The sequence below is a fragment of the Magallana gigas genome, chromosome 8, assembly GCF_963853765.1.
Source record: "Magallana gigas chromosome 8, xbMagGiga1.1, whole genome shotgun sequence".
In the NCBI taxonomy this organism is placed as follows: Eukaryota; Metazoa; Mollusca; class Bivalvia; order Ostreida; family Ostreidae; genus Magallana; species Magallana gigas.
The window spans coordinates 40,412,739-40,434,492 of NC_088860.1; the positions used below are offsets into that span (position 1 = coordinate 40,412,739).

The 21,754-nt window shown below is 32.0% G+C and overlaps 1 protein-coding gene across 1 annotated transcript; it reads left to right on the plus strand.

Moving 5' to 3' along the window:
* The first annotated feature begins 290 nt into the window (after window positions 1-290).
* Window positions 291-20,199, plus strand: LOC105332993 (uncharacterized). Its single transcript, XM_066068210.1, has 17 exons — window positions 291-438; window positions 3,854-3,997; window positions 4,103-4,334; window positions 4,507-4,582; window positions 5,292-5,459; window positions 5,559-5,765; window positions 6,213-6,501; window positions 7,187-7,337; window positions 7,509-7,615; window positions 8,007-8,122; window positions 8,836-8,933; window positions 9,137-9,192; window positions 9,564-9,766; window positions 10,993-11,143; window positions 12,422-12,634; window positions 17,757-18,680; window positions 18,859-20,199. The coding sequence occupies exons 1-17, from the start codon at window positions 348-350 to the stop codon at window positions 19,020-19,022; spliced, it is 3,390 nt and encodes a 1,129-aa protein (XP_065924282.1). The 5' UTR covers window positions 291-347; the 3' UTR covers window positions 19,023-20,199.
* Window positions 20,200-21,754: the final 1,555 nt, after the last annotated feature.

Consider the following 21,754-nt stretch of genomic DNA (forward strand, 5'->3'; position numbering starts at 1 on the left):
TAATGACAAAACTGTGACATTAAGTCGCCTTTCAGTCAACATCCATACGTTTTTTGGTTGACTAAATGAGCACCACTTTGTTTTTCTTATACTAGATAGTTATAACATGTTGTTTAATTTTGAAGCATTATTGTCGGATATTGGTTTATTCCGTCTGTAATTGTTTAATTAGTGGACGAAGTATTGGTTCAATATCGAGATTTGTTGTCTGTTGTATAATTGTTTTATTCAGGGTACAAGTTCCTGTAAGCGGATGTTCGAGGCGTCATCAACCATTTGATGATCCCAACATGTCTATAAAAAGCAATGCTCATCCTTGTTGACAAGGTTTATCGTAAACCTCGGCCATGTCTCTACGAGGAGTACTCTCGCTGTTCTTATGTATTTATGGCTATAGGCCAGTCGCTATGCAGGAAGAAAATAGCAATTCAACAGCAAGTGAGTGACTCTCTTGATTAATTAGTTCATTTAATCATGTATACCTATTATTTCTCTATTTGGTAATTGTGTTTCCCTCTGCGAACACACACGTACAGTGAATTATATTGATTAGAGTGCATTGCTTTAATATTTTTCAAAGATAGGGGTATATCCTTAAAAGTACTTTTGATTTGAAAGAAGTTGCAATGACAGGGATGACACTATGCCTTTCAGTCAGTCGAAGAATGACTGAAAGGGCTAGGAGGGTGACTGAATGAAAGGAGTTCATGTAAGCCTTCTGTCTTACGGATCCAATTGAGGGTCAGCTCAAACTTAGTGATGACAAGTCCAGTATTTCTTTCTCAAGCGGTATAGTTACAATTACATCAGCTAATAGCAGCCCAAATCAGGAGTCTCATAATCTATCTCAATAAGCGAAATCTATCTAAATCTGTTCAACATCATTTTACATGGGTATATATAACATTTTACTTATGATGGACAGTTCTGACTAGTTCGGCCCATTTACGACGATCATGAGTGAACATTTAGTGTTCAAAATTAAGATTAATATTTTATTCCTAAATAAAGTAACAAAACCGTCAAAACTGCCAATCAAAGAGTCTGGATGCAGGATGTGAGTCTCCGAGTCCTGGGTCTCGGAGTCCCCCACCTAGTATGAGGCATCACTAACTCATAATACGTTCATTCATACACGGCATAAAAGGTTACAAAGGTTAATATATAGAATACACAATACATGACTCAATAGAGAGTACTAGAGCTATCGTTGCAGACACAGAATCGCCAAATATGTCACTTGTTGTTAAACTCTCAATTTGGGTATTATTATGCCCGTATTATGCACCTGGTTTCATAACATCATTTAGGAATACTACGCATTGCTACAAGAGTCACAGAGTTCATTCTTTTAATTATTATTAACACCATTCAATGCGCAGTACCTAGGTACACATAGATATCATAGTGACCATTATGTAATACTAGCAATTCAAGGTCATAGCATGGCTATCTGTTTACATCTTCAACCGTTATGATTTGTATTTCTTTGAATATAACTGTTTGCAAATATTTAATACAGTATCAAAAATATGAAAGTCCATGATTTTTTTCTTTGGTTAATAAATTAAATATCAAATGAGATTAACCTTTTTACGAAATATTATATATTCGATGTGAGGAGCAGTACCCTAAATATTGCAGGGTAAAATTGTCTCCGATAAGTTGTTCAATTCTCCTCAAAACATTCCCTGAATAAAAGCCTTTTATATTCTACTTTTATTTATTACAATGTTATAAATGAACATTCACAGTCTTTGAAAGAATAATTTACCAAAGCAATTAGCAATTATAAAAAAAAAATCAAATTTATACAATGATAAAATGAGCAAAATTCAAACTTTTTCTCAACAAATGGTTGTAGAGAGGATACCAATGAACCCTTTTAGATTTTTTTTTCAGATTTTTAAATCTTCAAAATAAATCTGTAGCTGCGCAGTTCAACAGCTGTTCTAAGTGATTAAAAATGCATTGTCCTGTTCTTGTATGCATACTTTATGATAAAAGTTGATAGCATTGTATTAAGACTTTGTTAAAGTTGAAATCGGTAATTATTCATTATTCACAAACTTTTCAAGTTAAGATTTGGGGATATTTTTGACATGTGACAATTTTAGGAGACAATGTGTTAAGTGTTTTATAACACAATTTAATAAAAGAGGTCTTTAATAGAATCATTTTTTTAAAATATTTGATTATTGAAAAATTCAATGTGGACTTCCCGAACAACAGGTCATGAAGTTGAGTTATCGCGAATGAAGTTTCGGAAAATGTTCATTATTGACAAGTGTTTCCGCTCAAACAAATAATAAATATACAAGCAGGTGATTCCGTGTTTATTCCAAGCAAAGTGTGGGCAGTGTCCAAGGCTTATCAAATACTTTATCAGATAAATCGTGTTTAAAATCGTACAAAGAAGCTTTGACGCTGGTTTTATTTCCTTATTAAAGATCATTCGCTGGTCATAGGGAAACTGACAAATGGTTATTGTAATGAAAAGGAAACATTTTTATTTTACATAAAAGTTTATTCAAGCGTTTTTTAAAATCAATCTTAGAATTTTTGATTTTTAAAAATATATTTGTCAAGACCTGCAATTGTCTGATCGTATTATTCCACGGATGTATTGTTATACCATATGCAAAATATTAATATTATATACTTCTGTAAAAAAGTATTACATGAGAAATGTCTGTCTCCAGAGGGTCGCAGCGATGTTGAGTCAAGTGCGTTTTGGGGATTTTTATGGATCAGCTAACGTAGTACTATACTATAATTTTTGTAAGATTTATTTCCGATCTTCAATGACATAAACTACTTATAAAAATTTTTAAAAAAAGATCATATGTAATAGTTTCTACAAATTCAGGAATATGTTTCCTTATTTTGCTGTATTAAACACTTAAAAATTATTTGAGTCTGAATATTGTTACATAATTTATAATGTTCATAGGGAAGGATGTAACCTGAACTTATTTTAATTTAATTTAGTTTTATTCTGTTTATACATACGTACGTTCTCGTGTAATGCTTTTTATATTCAATTATGATATGTGCTAATAGTTGAAAAATACATGTACACTCATAGTTAAAAAATACATGTACACTTATGAAATAATGCCGAAGGACAGTCGTAGATCTCGATCAATTTGTTTGAAAAAAGAACTTTGAAATTCAATACAGATTTAATCTAGAAAACGCTTGAAAAAGTTTTTGTTCAAAAACATTTTTTCCCGTATCATTACAATAAACATTTGCCTTTGTCAAGGGTATTAACATAGCGTCTAAGTTTTTATTTTCATGCGATTTCTAACACGATTTATCTAATCTGGTTTGTATAAGCATGGCACATTGTCTACACTGCTTAAGTATTTCCATTTTACGAAATAATGTTAACAGACAAATAAAGTTTAAGAAAATATGTTTGAAAAAGCTTTTCGCTGCTGTAATAAATATATACAACTTTTAGTAATTTGTTTTTTAAAATATCTCAGAGTATAAATGGTTAATACGTGAAATCTGAAAAGAAAACTCCATGATTTTGTTATAAGTTTTGATCATATGAGAAATAAGTACAAAGTATGATTAAATTATACAAATAGAAACATACAAAATAGATGGGTTTAATGATTACTTAGCTAGATGCCAAAATTACGTAAGACAAAAGACATGCATACTGTTTGACTTTACAGTTTCGAGAAATAGTATACGCACTCGAAGTGGATAAGTTTAAATAGAAAGTACCGCATCAGATGATATTCCACTGTGATATTGCTATTTTGAAAGGACTTTTGTAACATGTTATCCCACTGAATTCTGGGAATATGATATTTTATCTGTGATCAATTTATAGTTACTTTAGATGAGCTGGTAAATGGGTTTCGTTTCCAACAACTACAGCTTTCCACAACCATGATGAATGCCAGCATTCACGCAAGACTTCCCGAGAAACTCGCGGCAGCGGAGGCTAAGGAGGCGGATCAAAGAGAAGCTAAAGGTTTAGAAACTCGTTATCCTAAACTTAATTTGGTTTCATTTCAGAGTAAGAAAAATGTATGTGCATAATCAATATCTGTGTAACATTGCAATTTAATACATAAAGCGTCGAGAGCATACCACGAAGCCAAGACACCGTTCATTGCCACCACTTCTCGCTATAACCTGGGATACATAGGGCGTGGCTACGATTTATTCAAGGGGAATCCCCTCACCGATGATGGTGTCGTTGATCAAGGATTCCGTCTCCCAATAATAGAGCTGCCCTACACTCACAAATTCACGGCGGACGGCAATTATAGAATCCCAGACAACGTTGACGTGATCTCTGAATCCAGGTACATAAAAACTTGATCTTGTTTTGATAAGATGGATAGATAGTTCAATGTTCAAATGGAAAGATGGGCTTATCAACTGAACAATATGACATATAAAACACAAATAGCGAAATGTAATATGCAATGTTCAAATGTATCGTTAATTGGTTGATTGTGTTTGCTATCTTTAAAGTGCTAAATTTGGATCTTCTTTGCATACGGTTCAATCCGAATCTGACTACAAGAAGATGCTAAGTGTGGATGCGTCGGTAAGCTTTTTACCTTACCGTAACATTTCTATAAAAATATTTCCGAAGCACATCTTAGCAAACTTTTTTTGTAGATTTTGGAAAAGGAAACGAGTTATTTTTACCATTGTTTTGGTCAGGGTTACTTTTTGGACATAAATTTTATTTTTGACATATTACAATGTGGAAAGATATAGTTTGCTTATTTCATAGTTCTAAAGTTCGTAGTTTAGTATAAATACAAAGCTTTACAAGTCTTCACGCTTGCAATTCAACTTATCATCCGTTATGCTAATGTTAACTGGGTATTATAAATGCTCTAAATTGCATATACAGAAAACTTTTTGTGTATTTCTCAAATCTTGGTAATGTCTCTTTTAAGTAATATGTCAAGCTAAGCATAAGAGAATTCGTTCAGGTACACTTTTAAAATAATTTAACAAATACAGTAAGAATGGTCAATCTTCAAATGCATTTAAAGTGGTAATTTTAAATTAAGTATGATATAAAACAATATACTGCTTCTTTTTAACTCATAGGGGATAGAGAGTTTTTAATCATATTATTTTCATACACATAAGCTGACATGTGCATGTAAATATGTTTAACTACATGTACCTCGTAGAAATAAGTAGGTTTTAAACTGAACAATGTCTGTTATTAAAATATTTAAATTGATATTAAAATCAGCTGCTCTCTGTCTATCTAGACTTCTTTATTTGCATTCTAGGTCAATGCACATGGAGGCGGCTGGGGAGGCAGTGCTAGCTTTAGCGCAAGCGCATCGTATCAGAAGAATTCGCGGGAAATTCAAAAAGGAGAAACAACTACATTAAATGTTGTTAGCCGTGCTGTAGTTTACAGGGCAAGAATGTCAGAAACATCTAAGTTGTCCAAGGTAAATTAATAGAAATGAGTTAAAACCATACTCACTATTTTGTATCATCACAATGTTATCAAAAATGGAATCGAAATGATTGTCATGTACCCCATGTAGGTAAATGATTACTTCGAAAAAGCAGTGATGTTATTGCCGATGGAAGATTGTGAATCCGGCCCACTTCAAGAGATGTATATCAACCTTGTTCGTGAATTCGGTACTCATTATACGACTGAAGTTGTAATGGGTGCGAAAGCAGTACAACAACTTACCTTCTCAAAGTCAGATTTATCAAAACTTGAATCTGAGGGAATAAGTGCAAAGGTAAAGAAACCCCTAAAGCTTTAATTATTAAGTATTCGAGAATTTACATTCATGTTTACAACTCTAAAAGAATTATTAGAGAGTAACCTGATTACGCAAACAAATTGTTGACTTTAATCATTTTTTTGGTTTATTTTCTTGCTTCTAATCTTAATGGTAAATAGCATACATTTAACCCCCTAAAAGACAAATAATCAATATTACATCAAGAAGGCTAAGTGGTTACAAATTTCAAGTAGGTATTGTAAATTATTTGTTTTGAATTTTTGGATATGATAATTAAAGCTAATAAAAATTATTAAGTAAAGGAAATGTCCTGTATTCAAGCTTTAAAATTCAAATTTTTTCCCAGTTTATATTTATATATAGCTTTTTTTAAAGAAATAATTTAATTTTATAATGGCCGATCTGGACATCCTTTATAAAATTTCGACTTTAAATTTCCAGGTAGCAGCACAGGCGTCTTTCAGTGGATTTGGCGCTTCCGGTGGTGGTGGTTTGAGTGTTGGTGTAAGTTCAAAAGATGAAGCATTTAATAGGGTACAAAATACAAGCAAAGAGCAGTATGAATATTATATCGGCGGAAATCCACCATCTGGAGACATCTCGAAAGGAACTACTGAGAGTTTACGAGAATGGGCGAGATCTGCAGATGAGAAGCCGGTTCCTATTCAGTACAAGATGTCGTCGATAGAAAGTTTATTGAGACCTGGGTATTTCAAAGACATTACATACGGTGAGTGTCATATTTTAAGTTTAAGTTGAGCTGCTCCACGCTACTCCTAAAACATACTTTTTACTGAACTTTCAATTTGAGCAGCTTGAAACTTAAGCAGGAGCAAACAGTTTGAAAAAAAAATATGAATTGCAAATTATGACACGGCTTTTTTTTCTTCTTCTTTTTCAATGTTTTCACATTTTTTAAAATTATTTTTTAAAACGAATCCTCAAATGAATACTCGTCGATGTTATCAATTTTATTTTATACTACGACATATATTGGTGCTGATCTTCGCCAAAAAATGTGAATGCATGGGCATAACTAGAATCCTTATCAATTTTCATTATAAAAAAAATGCAGTGTGTATTTATATTTGTTTACAAATTACATTTTTTCGACGCTAATTTTGAATTTTGTTCGTAAAGCTAACATTTAGATGTATAAAAAGAGACGTATAATTAAGTACACAAAACCGAATGTTCTGGGAAGTCTAGTAGTAAATTTGGAATTAGATAAGGAATCAGAATTTTACTGGTATCTTGTGAAAACTAAACTGTCTTAATATCTGTAAATGTCTTCATAGATGTAATGATTTGAGATGATGTTAAGTAGCAAAGACAGTATATAATAATGCCTTTGTCTCGCAAAGATCGTTTTTTAAGAGTTGGTTATGGATTGCATTATTAAAGTTATTTTGCAGGTTTGTTTGAAAGGCGTCACTGTTTAAGATCAGCACTATACGCGTATTGTAAACAGACATCATCTCCGTCCTTGTGTAGTCCGCCTGATGAAGCTTCTCTCGGGTCAAGACGTAAACGTCAAGCTGATAATGCACTAGTCGGTGGAATCAAGTGAGGAAGTGGTTTTTTAATTGATGTTCATTTTTAAATAGTACAATTGCACTTCCGTTTTCTATCCAGGTTATTCACTATTATAATTGATATTCATCTATTTATTTTTTTTTAATGATTGAATGGTTATTATTTAAAGTTTTGTAAAAGGTTTTTATTTTATTTTGACAGATTCGGAGATTTCGTTAGTCTATCAAACGTAAAATCTAAACAATACTTATCCCTGTCTAACTCCACTGGCTACCTTCGGGGAATTGTGACTAAACCGTTAGTACCAGGTATCAACAACTAGATGGTATACTAGTACTTTTAACCGTTTTTCATAAATGATTGAATCATCTAAAAGAGTTTTAAATTCATTGGCTTTGAGATGGTTATTTTTAAATTCGATTTTGAATTCTTAAACTTGAATGTGTCACAATATAAATATAATATAGGTATTCAGTAAAATAAGTGATAACTCAAGTTTTCTAACTAAATAGTGACTGTATGACCAAATAAATAAATGAATAAGGAACGCCATTCGCCCGCCATATCGTTACCTATCAGAAACATTTCAAATGATTGATTGACATAGTTTTATCCCGAGGTTGCTTCACAGAAGTACCTAAAGAGCTCAATGCTTTATGGCTGTAGAATGTTTAATCCATTCTTTGAAAAAAATTTCAGTTACAATTTTTTCCGACTACAATGGACTATTCCAAATCAAATCCAGTGATGATGACAGCACAACGGTAGGAACTCCGCTAGTGTATGGACAGGTGTTTAAACTTGTCACTGTGAAGGTTTGTTCTCTAAATTTTGTTTTTTTTAAGTGACACTTGTTACATTGATTAATATTTAATATGCACATTAAAAATCCTTTTTTATATTTAAATGTAAATGCAACATTTAAAATAGAAATGACAAATTTATTCAATTCAACATACTTATCGTGTAATTCAAGCAAAAAGGAATTCTAGGTATTTATTCTTTAATGAATAGTGGAGGTGTAATGATGAGGACGTAAACTAGAACTCCCATGTTATCGTCATGCAAAATTGTCAGGATACAGACTTAATCTTGTTCCTAACATTTCGATTTTTTTTGGCATTTGTTTTTAAATTTGCTCACTTCAAATGAGGAAAGTGAAAAAATATTTAATACTGGTCAAAAATGGAGCTTGATTTTTCTATTATTAAAGGATTATTTTTTTCGTTCAATACCTGTAGTTTCTATAGTCATACAGATATATATATATATATATATATATATATATATATATATATATATATATATATATATATATATATATATATATATATATGCAATCGCTAGCCAATCATCAGCTGCCACATTTGTTTAGATTCTACTAACGCAAAGAATAGCTTATCGGTTGTTGACATTTTTTTTTATTTTTTCATTTTTTTGGTTAATTTATTTATTTTTTTAGTTTTAAGGGGAGGGTGTCAAAATACAAGAAAGTTTTAGAAGAGAGCCATTTATTGTCATTTTTCAGGGAGACAATTTACTTACCGGAAAAGCTTTGTTTAATGATGTTAACAACGCCCCAACGGACAAATTGATGGATGCATTTGACAACAAAGATGGCTTAAAGTATGGCATAATTTTGTTTAAGATTATGATTTTAATCTATTGATAGGTTTCAAACTTTAGATGCAAAATATCATTGGGTAGCTGCTTAATAACACCTATAATTTCAAAATTTGTTAAGTGGAAAGTTTTAGAATAAGTTGTCTCCACGATAAATGGTTCTGTGTTGGCGCACACCATAAATAATGGTTGACTATTATTCTTAGATATTCATCACCTGGTGATTTATCAGGCATGTCAATTTTCTTGAGGTCAGACAAAGGTAAGAAAATAATAATATACAATACTTTGTGTTCTTCATGACAATATGTCGCACTTTTATGGAAAGTCGATGGGGCTGATGCTATAAGGGTTTATTATCTTCTGCCCAAATAATTTACAGTCTTTCTAACATGGAAACAGTGTATTCATTATTTGCATTGAGACTGTGTGTCCTTTTACGTTATATCAAAGGACAATTAAATAGAATTACGGTCCATACATTCTACGCAAATTGGGTATTTTATTCCTACCAATAGATTTAAAAAAAAACGTGATAATTTATTTAAAATGTTGACTAGATTTTTTACACAGTTACTTTCTTTGCATTAGCGCAAAGTGTATATATAATAACTCACAAAAACATTTTTTCAGAGAAACCATATTTTATCAGTCTTCGATTATCAATATGTGGTAGCCCAAAAGACGTTTTTCAAGTGCAAATTAATTTGGAAGGCTCCGAGGGAACCGTCGTGTTTCCGGTAAAACATCAATGCCAACACAGATATGGACACAAATGGTATTACAGTGCCTTTACGGACAGATTCATTGGGGAACCTAAGAAATTTTACTTCATGGTATGTTTATTGAGGATAATGCATTAAAGTTCTAGAAATAATTATATATAATTGTTTTTAACTTAAGTTTGGATATGATGAATGTCTCTCTCACGATGTTGTGCTCCCTTTGGAATTCTAAAGTGTTTTTCAATACTTGCAAACACTTTAATGTTAAATTCAAGCATTGGGTTCTATTTTTATTATGCAATTAAATTTGTTACTCAATAAATACTTTTCAGCTTATAAAGATTTAAGTTTAAAGTTCAAGTGAGCCTTTCTTTTAGTTTTGGTCCAAGTTTTGTCACACTATACTGTAGAAGAACTGTACTGGGTAAAATATAACCAGAGTAACCACAAGACAATCCTTACTGAAAGAGATTCAAGTTGATTTAAAGGGAGAGTCCCGACATCTTTCAAGGGGAGATAATTTTAATTTTATAAAAATGTTTTGGCATTTTTCTGAAAACTTTTCTTAAAAAAAAACCCTTTATCCAAGTAATAATAATGGTTTATGGGTAGAGTTCTAATAATCTGCATTTTGCACAATGGATTAGGTCACTTTAACTGAAAGGTTGAGATTTATTAGATGATTTCAAAGGGTCTTTTTAGTGCTAGAACCATTTTGACGCCATAATTGATTCATTTATTCTTTTTCTCTTTTTTTGGTACTCTACAGCTTTTAATGTATTACGTAGAAAATTATACAGTCTCGTAAAGTTCTATATCCTATCATCGGGAAAGTAATGCAGAAACCTATGATACGCAATTTGACATCATTTAAATCAAGAAGAGGTAAAGACCATGTTTAAAGCCTTTTCGAGAGACTGTAGGCATTCTAGATATATTTCATATGTCAAAAAATGGACAAAACTCCGCGATTTTTCACATACTTTGTTCAAATATCATAGAAAGGGACAGTTAAACATGATACATGGCCCCGATAAACCCTACGAAACAAAGCTACTATTAGGAAGCATTATTGAAAGAATTCGTATCTTGAATTTCATCAAACTGTAGGCTTCTTTCATTTCCTAAATTTTGACTATTATAAATTTAGGTTTATCTTTTACAACCGATCATCGCATAGTTGTTACTATACATATAATCTTCAGTTCAATTGTAATGAAAACAATGATTTAGAAGTAGTGTACAAGTGTATAATAAAAAAATATTTTCTCTTGTTTTTGCTTTTAATTTACAGAATTTGTGTATATTTGTATGTTTCAATATTTTTTTTAATCAAGAGCAGCAATGGTACAGAAAAAATAACAGGGATCCAAATAAAAACAAGCAACAAAAGGGGAATTATTAGTTATACAAACAAATCGCTAAACTGCGTCGGAAATCAGCAAACTGTAAATATAGCTAGCGACGAAATCAGGCCAATAAAACAAGGTAATATCTATATGATAATTTACAAACACAAGAAGCAGTTTTAAAATTCTTAATTAGTACTGCAAAATTTTTTCCAAAATTTTATGTTTGTATAACTCTGGACTATATATGATAAGGGCCTAAAATGGCCCCCTAAAATGAACATCATCATTTTACTATCATTCTTTGTTTTCATAGTACAGATATATATGTGATGTGTTTACATAATATTCATTTTGCTTCAAGTGTCCACAATTTAGAAATAAGACATTGTAAAGACAACCTTTTCCCGCCATTGTTTTTAGCGTAAAACAGCTTGTTTTCAAGCAGTTTTCCTTCCGCAAACATAGAGTGCATTCTTGCACAAATAAAATATTTTAATCAGAGATGTATCTAGCCAAGACTTATAAGTGACAAAAAAAATTTCCTTGTTCAAGCATGCGCTCTATATTTCCCATTCGTAAATAGATAAGAAAAATGTCAATTTTTGGCTGATTTTGATTGAATATAGAAATGGCGTCAATTCTGACGTCATATACTGCCAGTGAGTGCAAATAAATCAGATAAATAGATGAAAGATATATTTTATATCAACTCCTCTAAAAAATTAGTTTACATTTTATTGTACCCGAAACACTTAAAAAATGGCGAATTATTGGGGTCAAATTTGACTCTCATCATATATAGTTCTTTTTTTAATTATTACCAAATGCGGGAATATATTATATTCCTATTTACTAATTATGAAGACGATAGCAGGTGTATTGTCCCCAAATAAAGCAACTTTATCACGATCACGAGGCAAAGCCGAGGGAAATAGTTGCGAGGGGGACAATAAACTTGCTATCGTCTTCATAGTCAGTAAAAAGGTATTTTTAATATACCAAAGAAAAAATTAATTGTCCGCTATTCAATTTTTTTATGATAAACAAATTAGAGTTATAGGATTTCAAATTCAATGTGACGATCGTTTACGAATAGCTTTCGATGACTATTCACCATAGGCAGATAGCACGGAAACTATTCCAGGGTTATATAGAATAGCATTTATGTTTATTCGTTGTAATGTTCTATAGAAAATATTCACAGAGGTATAATAAATGATTATGTATAGAATATATAACTACATTATAATTAAGGGCTTTATGATTTGGTGGCAAAGTCCCGAAAACTTATTATACAGCTTATTTTTGTACAGTATACAATGCTGTTGTAATTGAAATGGAATAAAATCAAGCAAATGACATCAAATTCTATCATACAAACTGATTACCTTATCTTCTTTTTTTTTAACTTCAGAATATGATATTTACCCTACACAATTCTCGCTCCTAAGTAAAAACTACCCAATAGGATCTTTTGTAAGACGGCGGGACACTGTTTTTGTGGAAGTTGTATCTGCAATCGAAAGGGAATCATTTTGGGGGAAACCAGCGACACATTTACTCTCCCACAAAAACGACACAATTACTTTAGAAGAGAAAACGCCGGTGCCTCATAAGCAAATTTCAGGTAGGTATATATTTTTGATTTTTCAATGTCATTATGCAAAATTACACTACACATTGAATTGTAAGACCAAGCGTAGAAACACAAGAAGTTTAAATAATAATGTTTATCATTAAAATTCTATTTAAAGTGCTCATATCAATTTTCCCAACATTAATACAATTAAGGAATAATCACTGAATAAAAACATAGTTAAACACGATCACATGCACTACTATTAAGATTTTTCATTGTATGTGGGGGTTTTTTAAGTTAAAAACTAGTGTTATTATATAACTCCACTCATTTCCAAACAATCGTATTTTAAATTAATTATACTTTTATTTAGAAACAAATGCTTATATATATATATATATATATATATATATATATATATATATATATCTCAATAGATTGAAATGAAACAAAACTGTCTATTTATGATTTTGAACGAAATTAGAAAAAGCAAACATTTACCATTACAGCATTGAATTGAAAATAATGGATACATATGAAAATAATATAAAGTTATGTACATTGTCGATTCTTATTATATCAAAATAAAGTTCTGCTTTTTAGAATAACACTTTGTTGTGAAGGTTCCTACAAAAAATTGTTTCAATGAGCAGAAGTTATCTTTCTTTATCATTAACTATTGGAAATTTCACATACAAGTATTACATTTTACATAAATTGCCATAGTTTCTAATTTTTAGCTCACCTGAACCGAAGGTTCAAGTGAGCTTTTCTGATCACCCGTTGTCCGTCGTCCGTCCGTCCGTCTGTCCGTCTGTCTGTCTGTCCGTCCGTCTGTAAACTTTTCACATTTTCAACTTCTTCTCAAAAACCACTGGGCCAAATTTAACCAAATTTGGTACAAAGCATCCTTATGGAAAGGGGATTATAAATTGTTAAAATAAAGGGCACAGCCCTTTTCAAAAGGGAGATAATTGCGAAACAGTGAGTATAGGGTGCATGTCTTTAAAAATCTTCTTCTCAAGAACCACTTCACCAGAAATGCCAATATTTACACAAAAGCTTGTATATATAGTGAAGATTCTAAATTGTAAAAATCGTGACCCTCGGACCAAAACTGGGGCCCCAGGCGGGGTTCAAAGTTTAACATAGAAATACATAGGAAAATGTTTAAAAAATCTTCTTCTCAAGAACCACTGCACCAGAAATGCCAATATTTACACAAAAGCTTGTATATATAGTGAAGATTCTAAATTGTAAAAATCGTGACCCTCGGACCAAAACTGGGGCCCCAGGCGGGGTTCAAAGTTTAACATATATAGAAATACATAGGAAAATGTTTAAAAAATCTTCTTCTCAAGAACCACTGCACCAGAAATGCCAATATTTACACAAAAGCTTGTATACATAGTGAAGATTCTAAATTGTAAAAATCGTGACCCTCGGACCAAAACTGGGGCCCCAGACGGGGTTCAAAGTTTAACATAGAAATACATAGGAAAATGTTTAAAAAATCTTCTTCTCAAGAACCACTGCACCAGGAATGCCAATATTTACACAAAAGCTTGTATACTAAGTGAAGATTCTAAATTGTAAAAATCGTGACCCTCGGACCAAAACTGGGGCCCCAGGCGGGGTTCAAAGTTTAACATAGAAATACATAGGAAAATGTTTAAAAAATCTTCTTCTCAAGAACCACTGCACCAGAAATGCCAATATTTACACAAAAGCTTGTATATATAGTGAAGATTCTAAATTGTAAAAATCGTGACCCTCGGACCAAAACTGGGGCCCCAGGCGGGGTTCAAAGTTTAACATAGAAATACATAGGAAAATGTTTAAAAAATCTTCTTCTCAAGAACCACTGCACCAGAAATGCCAATATTTACACAAAAGCTTGTATATATAGTGAAGATTCTAAATTGTAAAAATCGTGACCCTCGGACCAAAACTGGGGCCCCAGGCGGGGTTCAAAGTTTAACATAGAAATACATAGGAAAATGTTTAAAAAATCTTCTTCTCAAGAACCACTACACCAGAAATGCCAATACATACACAAAAGCTTGTATATATAGTGAAGATTCTAAATTGTAAAAATCGTGACCCTCGGACTTAAACTGGGGCCCCAGGCGGGGTTCAAAGTTTAACATAGAAATACATAGGAAAATGTTTAAAAAATCTTCTTCTCAAGAACCACTGCACCAGAAATGCCAATATTTACACAAAAGCTTGTATGTATAATGAAGATTCTAAATTGTAAAAATCGTGACCCTCGGACCAAAACTGGGGCCCCAGGCGGGGATCAAAATTTAACATAGAACTACATATAAAAAATATTTAAAAATTTTCTTCTCAAGAACCACTTCACCAAAAATGCCAATACATACACAAAAGGTTGTATATATAGTGAAGATTGTAAAAATCGTGACCCCCGAACAAAAGTGGGGCCCCAGGAGGGGTTTAGATTTTAACATATATAGGAAAATGTTTTAAAATCTTCTCAAGAACCATCGTGCAACTGTTTGGGATATTACTATGCATACATGTACATCCTTAAATAATGTAGATTCAAAAAATTGTAACTCCCGGACAATTGATGGGCACCAAGAGGGGTTCAAAATTTAAACATTTTAAAAAACAAAGGAAAAGTTTAAAATGTTCTTCTCAAGAACTACAATGTTTTAGTTAGTGGAATATCTATGCATGCATCCTTCGCTTATGTAGATTCCTAATTCGTAAAATCGTGACCCCCGGACCAATAATGGGGCCCCAAGATGGGGTCAAAGTTTATTATAGAAATATAAAGGTAACAGGTTAAAAAATCTTCTTCTCGAGAACTACAATGCTTCAATTTGTGAGATTACTATCATGCATACAACCTTGGATAATGAAGGTTCGACAGTTTTAAAATAGTGACCCCTGGACTAATACTAGGGACCCAAGATGGGTTTAAAGTTAAATGTAGAAGTACCGGTATATATGGAAAATGTTTAAAAATCTTCTTTTCGAGAACTACAATGCATCAATTTGTCAGATAACTACGTAAGCACCCTCAAATAGTGTAGATTCGAAATTATAAAAGCCGTGACCTCAATCTAATACTGGGGCCCCAAGAGGTGTTCAAAGTTTAGCATAGAAATATAGAGGGAAAATGTTGAAAAATCTTTTTCTAGGGAACTATAATGCTTCAGCTTGTGAGATAACTATGCAAGCATCCTTAAATAATGTAGATTCCAAATAATTAAAACTTAAGCACTGGACTAATACTGTTGCCCCAAAAGGGGTTCAAAGTTTAACATAGAAAGATATATTGAAAATGTTTTTAAAAAGTTCTTCTCGAGAACTATAATGCTACAGTGAGATTACTATGCAAGGATCCTCAAATTGTGTAAACTCTAATGTAGTGGAACCAAGAGTTATCTTTCTTAATGTTCTGTACAGTCTGAGAGTTATTCCTCTTGAAGTGGAACTCTTCTACGTTCAGTTTTTCAGGTTGTGTACGTGCGGTCCCACCGCAGTGCTACACATTTTCATTCCTATGTTACTATTTATGTTGTTCAAGCCAACCATAAACCTCGGACCATTACTGGGTCCCCAGAAAGGGGTTCAATGTTTAAAATAGAAAAAGCATATGCTACGAAATGTAATGTTACAAGGAACTGCTGTTCAGGTGAGCGATGTGGCCCATGGGCCTCTTGTTCAAAAATGGTTTTCTGTTTTTAAATTTGATAAATATAACAGGTAATTGATCCATATGTTTTAGATATGCTAAACATGTAATCTTGAGCATTTCTTAAAACACAAAAAGGGAAATGAATGAACTTTTTGTAACTTTATTTTTAAGGTCAGACGACACATTCCTCAATTGTATATAACTTTTTCCAGGAATTTGCTGATGGTTTACTACTATTTTGACAGGCTTTCTTGCACAAAATTAGGGTACCTTACCAGGCATTTCTGCAAAATACTAGAGTATGCAATTTCCTATACAATCTTCTTGAAAATACGCTTGAATTGCTGATATAAAAATAAACACATATACAGCACAGCAAAATTCACTACTCTATCTCGGTCGGGGCGGGGATTCGAACTCATGACCTCTAGAACCCATACGATTCTGGCAGAGAGCGGCCACGGTTCTAGCCACTCGGCCATGTAGACACATTACCACATTGACCTAAATTTTAATCATTTTTAAAATAATTGTAAAATTAATATTTTTTTGTTGGAACTCTTTACTACGAGGAGATCTAGATACAAAAAAGATTTTCGAGGAACGTGTCGTCTGACCTTAAAACTTCTCTATACTTATTTGTCCCACTGCTAAATATTAGGGGTTACAATGTAGATGATCTAAATCTTTAAGCTGTCTTTAAGCACCTTTAAGACTTCTTTACGCTTTTTATGAGCCACCTTTAAGAACATTTAAGTCACTTTTTAGCAAAATATATAGCTTAAGGGTGGCCTAAAGATCGTCTTTTACTTAGCATAAGGCATCTTTAAGCTACCTTTAAGTAGAACATAAGATTGTCATTTATCCATTGGTTAAGGCAAGCATTGCTAAAAATACATAAAAGACGTATCTGTTAAGTTGAACGATTTAATAATCTATGATCCATACGTTAAAAATTCCATAAAAAACAACGTAGAAAACGTATCAGTATTTATGTTATTTTATCAAAATATATACAAAATAAAATGTATTCATTTAAGGTAAACTATGGAAAAGAAAACCATTTCTCGTGCACAATGTATCATCCCCTGACTAATATTCCCTTCTAGGATGACCTTCATTTTTCATTTCAAAACCAATGCAATATTTAAAAAAGTTCTACAATCATTTTGATGTATCATACGCTATGATTGTGTATACATATAATTATAGAAAAGAATATTTTCTCTTCTAATTGTTACTTTTTTTAGTAGGGCTGGGGTTATAGTATCTGTGGGGTTTTATTGTTCTTTCTGATTTCCTTATATATAAATATATTTTACAGCATTAAAATAAATGTGTTTAGAAACTAACTAACAATGTTCAGAAACTAACTGATCTCCACACATCAATTTCCTTTTTAATATAAGTTTTCTCTTTGAAAATTTTGAGGCTCAAAAAGGCAAATAGATAAAAACGGTATCAAAATTTACTTTTATTTTTACAATTCTTTTACAGGCTGTTCAGACATCATTTACCCAGGCTTTGAAGGGTTAAGTTTCATGACTAGTGTTGGTGAGAAGTATTTTGTGTCGTTCACTGTCGAAGTCATGATAACAACTGTCACTATCAGCACGAAAAAGCCATATCAAGCCGAGATGTTAAGGGTTGAATATATAAATCGCAATAGCTCAAAATTTCAAATTTTGCAAAACTTCATAAAAAGTCCTGGTTCGGGATCTATAACAAAGTTAGAGCTGAAATTTCCCGCCATGTATCTGACATCTGTTAAGGTCTATTTTGACAGTGCAGCAGATTTTCCACAGAATATTGACAGTTTTCTTGTAAGCGGTTGTCCTGCAGCGCTTTTGGAGAAAGAACCGCAGGATACGAAGGCCGAGGAATGGAATCTAAAGCTCAGTGAGAATGAAATACAAACTTATCCATATCTCAGTGTTATTACAACACAGTATAATGGGTCTAATTTCGATAGCATATTCGCTGACTTTGAAAGGCCTTTCACTGTCAACGACTACAAAGCTGTCATTACAATCGACAGAAACAAAAGAGGTTGTATGATAGACGAAGATTATATCCAAAATTATTTAATGACCACGGATGAGATTGAAGGACTAAAATTCGGAAACACAAGAGTGTCTTTGTCTCAGAATTCGGTGTCCGTGACAACTTCGGTCACGGCAATGAATAAGATTATGTATGATCAGAACATGCCTGCTTTCGACAGCATTCTACGGATGGCAGTTCAACAGTTTCCCTGTAACGACGGAAGGCTGACACCAGCGTTTGCCCTTCATCGCTCCTCTGAAGAATCGGGTTTGTCTTCAGTGGCCAAGGCAGTTATTGCGGTTCTTGGAATCATTGCTGCATGTGCATTTATTTTAGCAATCATTGCATTTGTACGATTTCGACAGATCAAAAAAGGTAATTATGATACTATTTATATCTTGTCACCAAACACAATGTTGCATTGACAACGTTAGTAATTATATCTGTTTATCTCTCACTTCCGTTATGTCATATTATTTTATCTTTCCATTGTTTTATTTATTTGATATGAATGTTATGAATACAAAAGGTACGTATTTTTATTGTTTTTTAGCGTCATTAGAGGAAGGTTCGCGGCGATTAGTTGATGCAAACGTTTATGGAGGAGAGCCAAGAACTGACGAGTCTTTGTTCACTAATAAAGCGTTTGATGACACCCAGGGTGGTCATACGGGGGCTCCTTCGATCCTTCCACCAAGACAAAGAAGACTGACCTAATTGGCCACTGCTAGTATTTTATATCAAATTACTTATAAAAGATGAAACAATTTGCAGACTTTGAAAAGATCACCGAATGATTCGTTTCTTATAAGACATAAAAAACCAGAACAATCACAAAAATCACAATTTTGAAAGAGCCTGTCAGTACTTTGTATATGTAACCACTATTTTAATTTCTTTTAAGAAAACAGAGAAATCTTTTTTAAAAATCCAATATTAATTCACGCGGGCATGTTAAGGCTTCCCAATGGATTTTACAGCGATATGTAAAAAGTAACTTATCTGTACTTCATACGATATGACGTCATAATTAACTTTGACGTCATGATCTACATTCCTGTCGATAGTTTTCAGGGAATGTATCTTAACGTTAAAAGTGAATTATATCAAACCAGTATAATACTGCCTGTTTCCTTTACATAGATGCTGCTGTTAATGCTTGACGTACAGAATTCATTCTTAGTAAAAACCAGTATCAAATAATCGGCAATTTTAAAGCTTCATTTTAGGTAAAAGACTATTTATAAACTAAAGGTTTAGATACTCTCCCTGCTACGTGTAAATAAATGAATGAAGAAATGTTAATGCATGTAAAACCAGCTTGGCGCAGGTGAAAGATCAACACAATTTTAGAATATTTTACGTAAAATTGGTAGAGAATATAAGTAGCAATGTGAATCGTGCTTGGGAAACTTATGGATTTACCCCAATTATTTGTAAACCGCTTTTGATTAGTGTTATGTGCATTTTTTTGACGATTTTGTGGAATGTTTCAACAATCTCTTCCACAAACGAAATATTTATTTCTTTCCCCAGCAAGAACTTCAAAGTATATAACTTAACAAAGGATTTTTCTTTAAAACATAAAATTAAGATTAAATGTCATTCATCACCTGCGAGGATGCGATTTAAATAGATCCTTTGCATTATTAGGCTTCGCTCGTCATGTGATTACAAAGTACATATGACGTCACAAAAATGCATCAAATATAATGTTTAACATCGGTGTCAATAAATGTAACACAGATTTTAAGATTCAAATAATATCGTTTTCTAGACGTATTTTAGCATCGGGACGCCTTAACATTGCTGCGCAATTCTCAGCATGTTACATAGTAAATGAACCATAAACATTACTCAATGTATCGAGATGTAATAAAATCATCACATTTAGTATTTTGAACTCCTGTTTTTTCAGCGCTGTTTTACGTTCGAAAGTCTACTTCTCTATTCATATTTCTTTTTCAACTTGTATAAAATGATTATTATAAAGTCAGATTTTAAGTTTACAAAAGATTTTTGATGTACAAAACCTGTTTAAGGAATACAAGGAATTTCCAAGGTAGGTGTTCAAAGTTAGTCAATTTAAACGAGTTTGAAATTAGTTTGAAATTGGAGACACAAAAAAGTATCGGATCCGCTATATTGTAGATTTGTCGTAATGATTTCTTAAGTTCAGCCTATAAAATGAGAAAAAAGAGTTATTTATATATGTGATTCATAGATTTGTAGATTTGCTTTTATTTTTTGTTTATTTACATAGTATATGGTTTAAAATGGGAAATTAAAACAAAAATTCATTTTATTTATTGAAATGATAACTTCGTACGTTCATCTTGGTTATTTCTTATACATGTATTAGAAATAGAAAAATGGAAATGGAAGGGTCTTTATTTATGTATTCAGTCAAATATTTGTATATTTGTCTCGATTTATTGTAGGGTATATAAAATAAATAAACGGTTTGCAATTTATTTATTTACGTCAACGATTTGTAGATTTGTTTAGATAATTTCTAATTTAAGGGGTTATACGATTGAAAAATAAAAAGCCTTATAAGTGCATCAATATGCTTTTTTTTTCAAGGCGTGATTGTTTTACATTGTATTTTTTTCAGCAGGAGAGAAGGAACTTTGAAATTTGATAACTAAAAAATGTTAAATACTGTAAACCAACTTTTATTCGGACATTATTTCGCGTTACAAACTAGTTACAAACTAGTTCGCGACGACTACTTTTTGCGAGTAAGCCTTATAAAGATATGTGTTGTTATAACAGCCATACAACAAGGGCTGGTTCGCAACGAGAAATATTCGAGACGACAATTCTCTCGCGTAGCTCGCAAAGATTTCTCGCTCGCGAATAAAAGTAGGTTTACAGTATATGACACTATTGTTATATGAATGCAAATTTTAATTGAGCCAGAGCTTTTTTTTTTTTTTTTGGAAAGATAATGTTTCCTAAATTGTTTTTATAACTTGTTTCATTTTTAGTCTTATTTACTTCTTCAATGTTTACTTCGTATATCATTCTTCAATATAATATGATTTATGTACTATTTTTCTTGTTTTTTTTGATAAAGTATCTAAAATCTAATTTTCGTATTACTATGTGCCTGAAACAAAGAGGGATTCATATTTGGTCTGGTCATGAGATATGGATTTTTAAGCGTCTATAACAAATTATTGTTATAAATGAAAGAAGAAAGTAACTTATTTTCTCAATTTTTTAAACAAAAGAGAAATAAATTTTATCTTTTAGTATTATCATTTTTCAAGATTATCTTACATGTGCCTACAATTCACACACAATATTTCTATTGCAAGTAGTTTGCCTCGTTTAAATGCTATCTTTTATAGCATATCTTTTTTAATTACATTAATAAAATTTCTTGAAATATCTGAAATTTACTTTTGCGGATTTGTAGTCGAAACCAAATTACAAGTTGT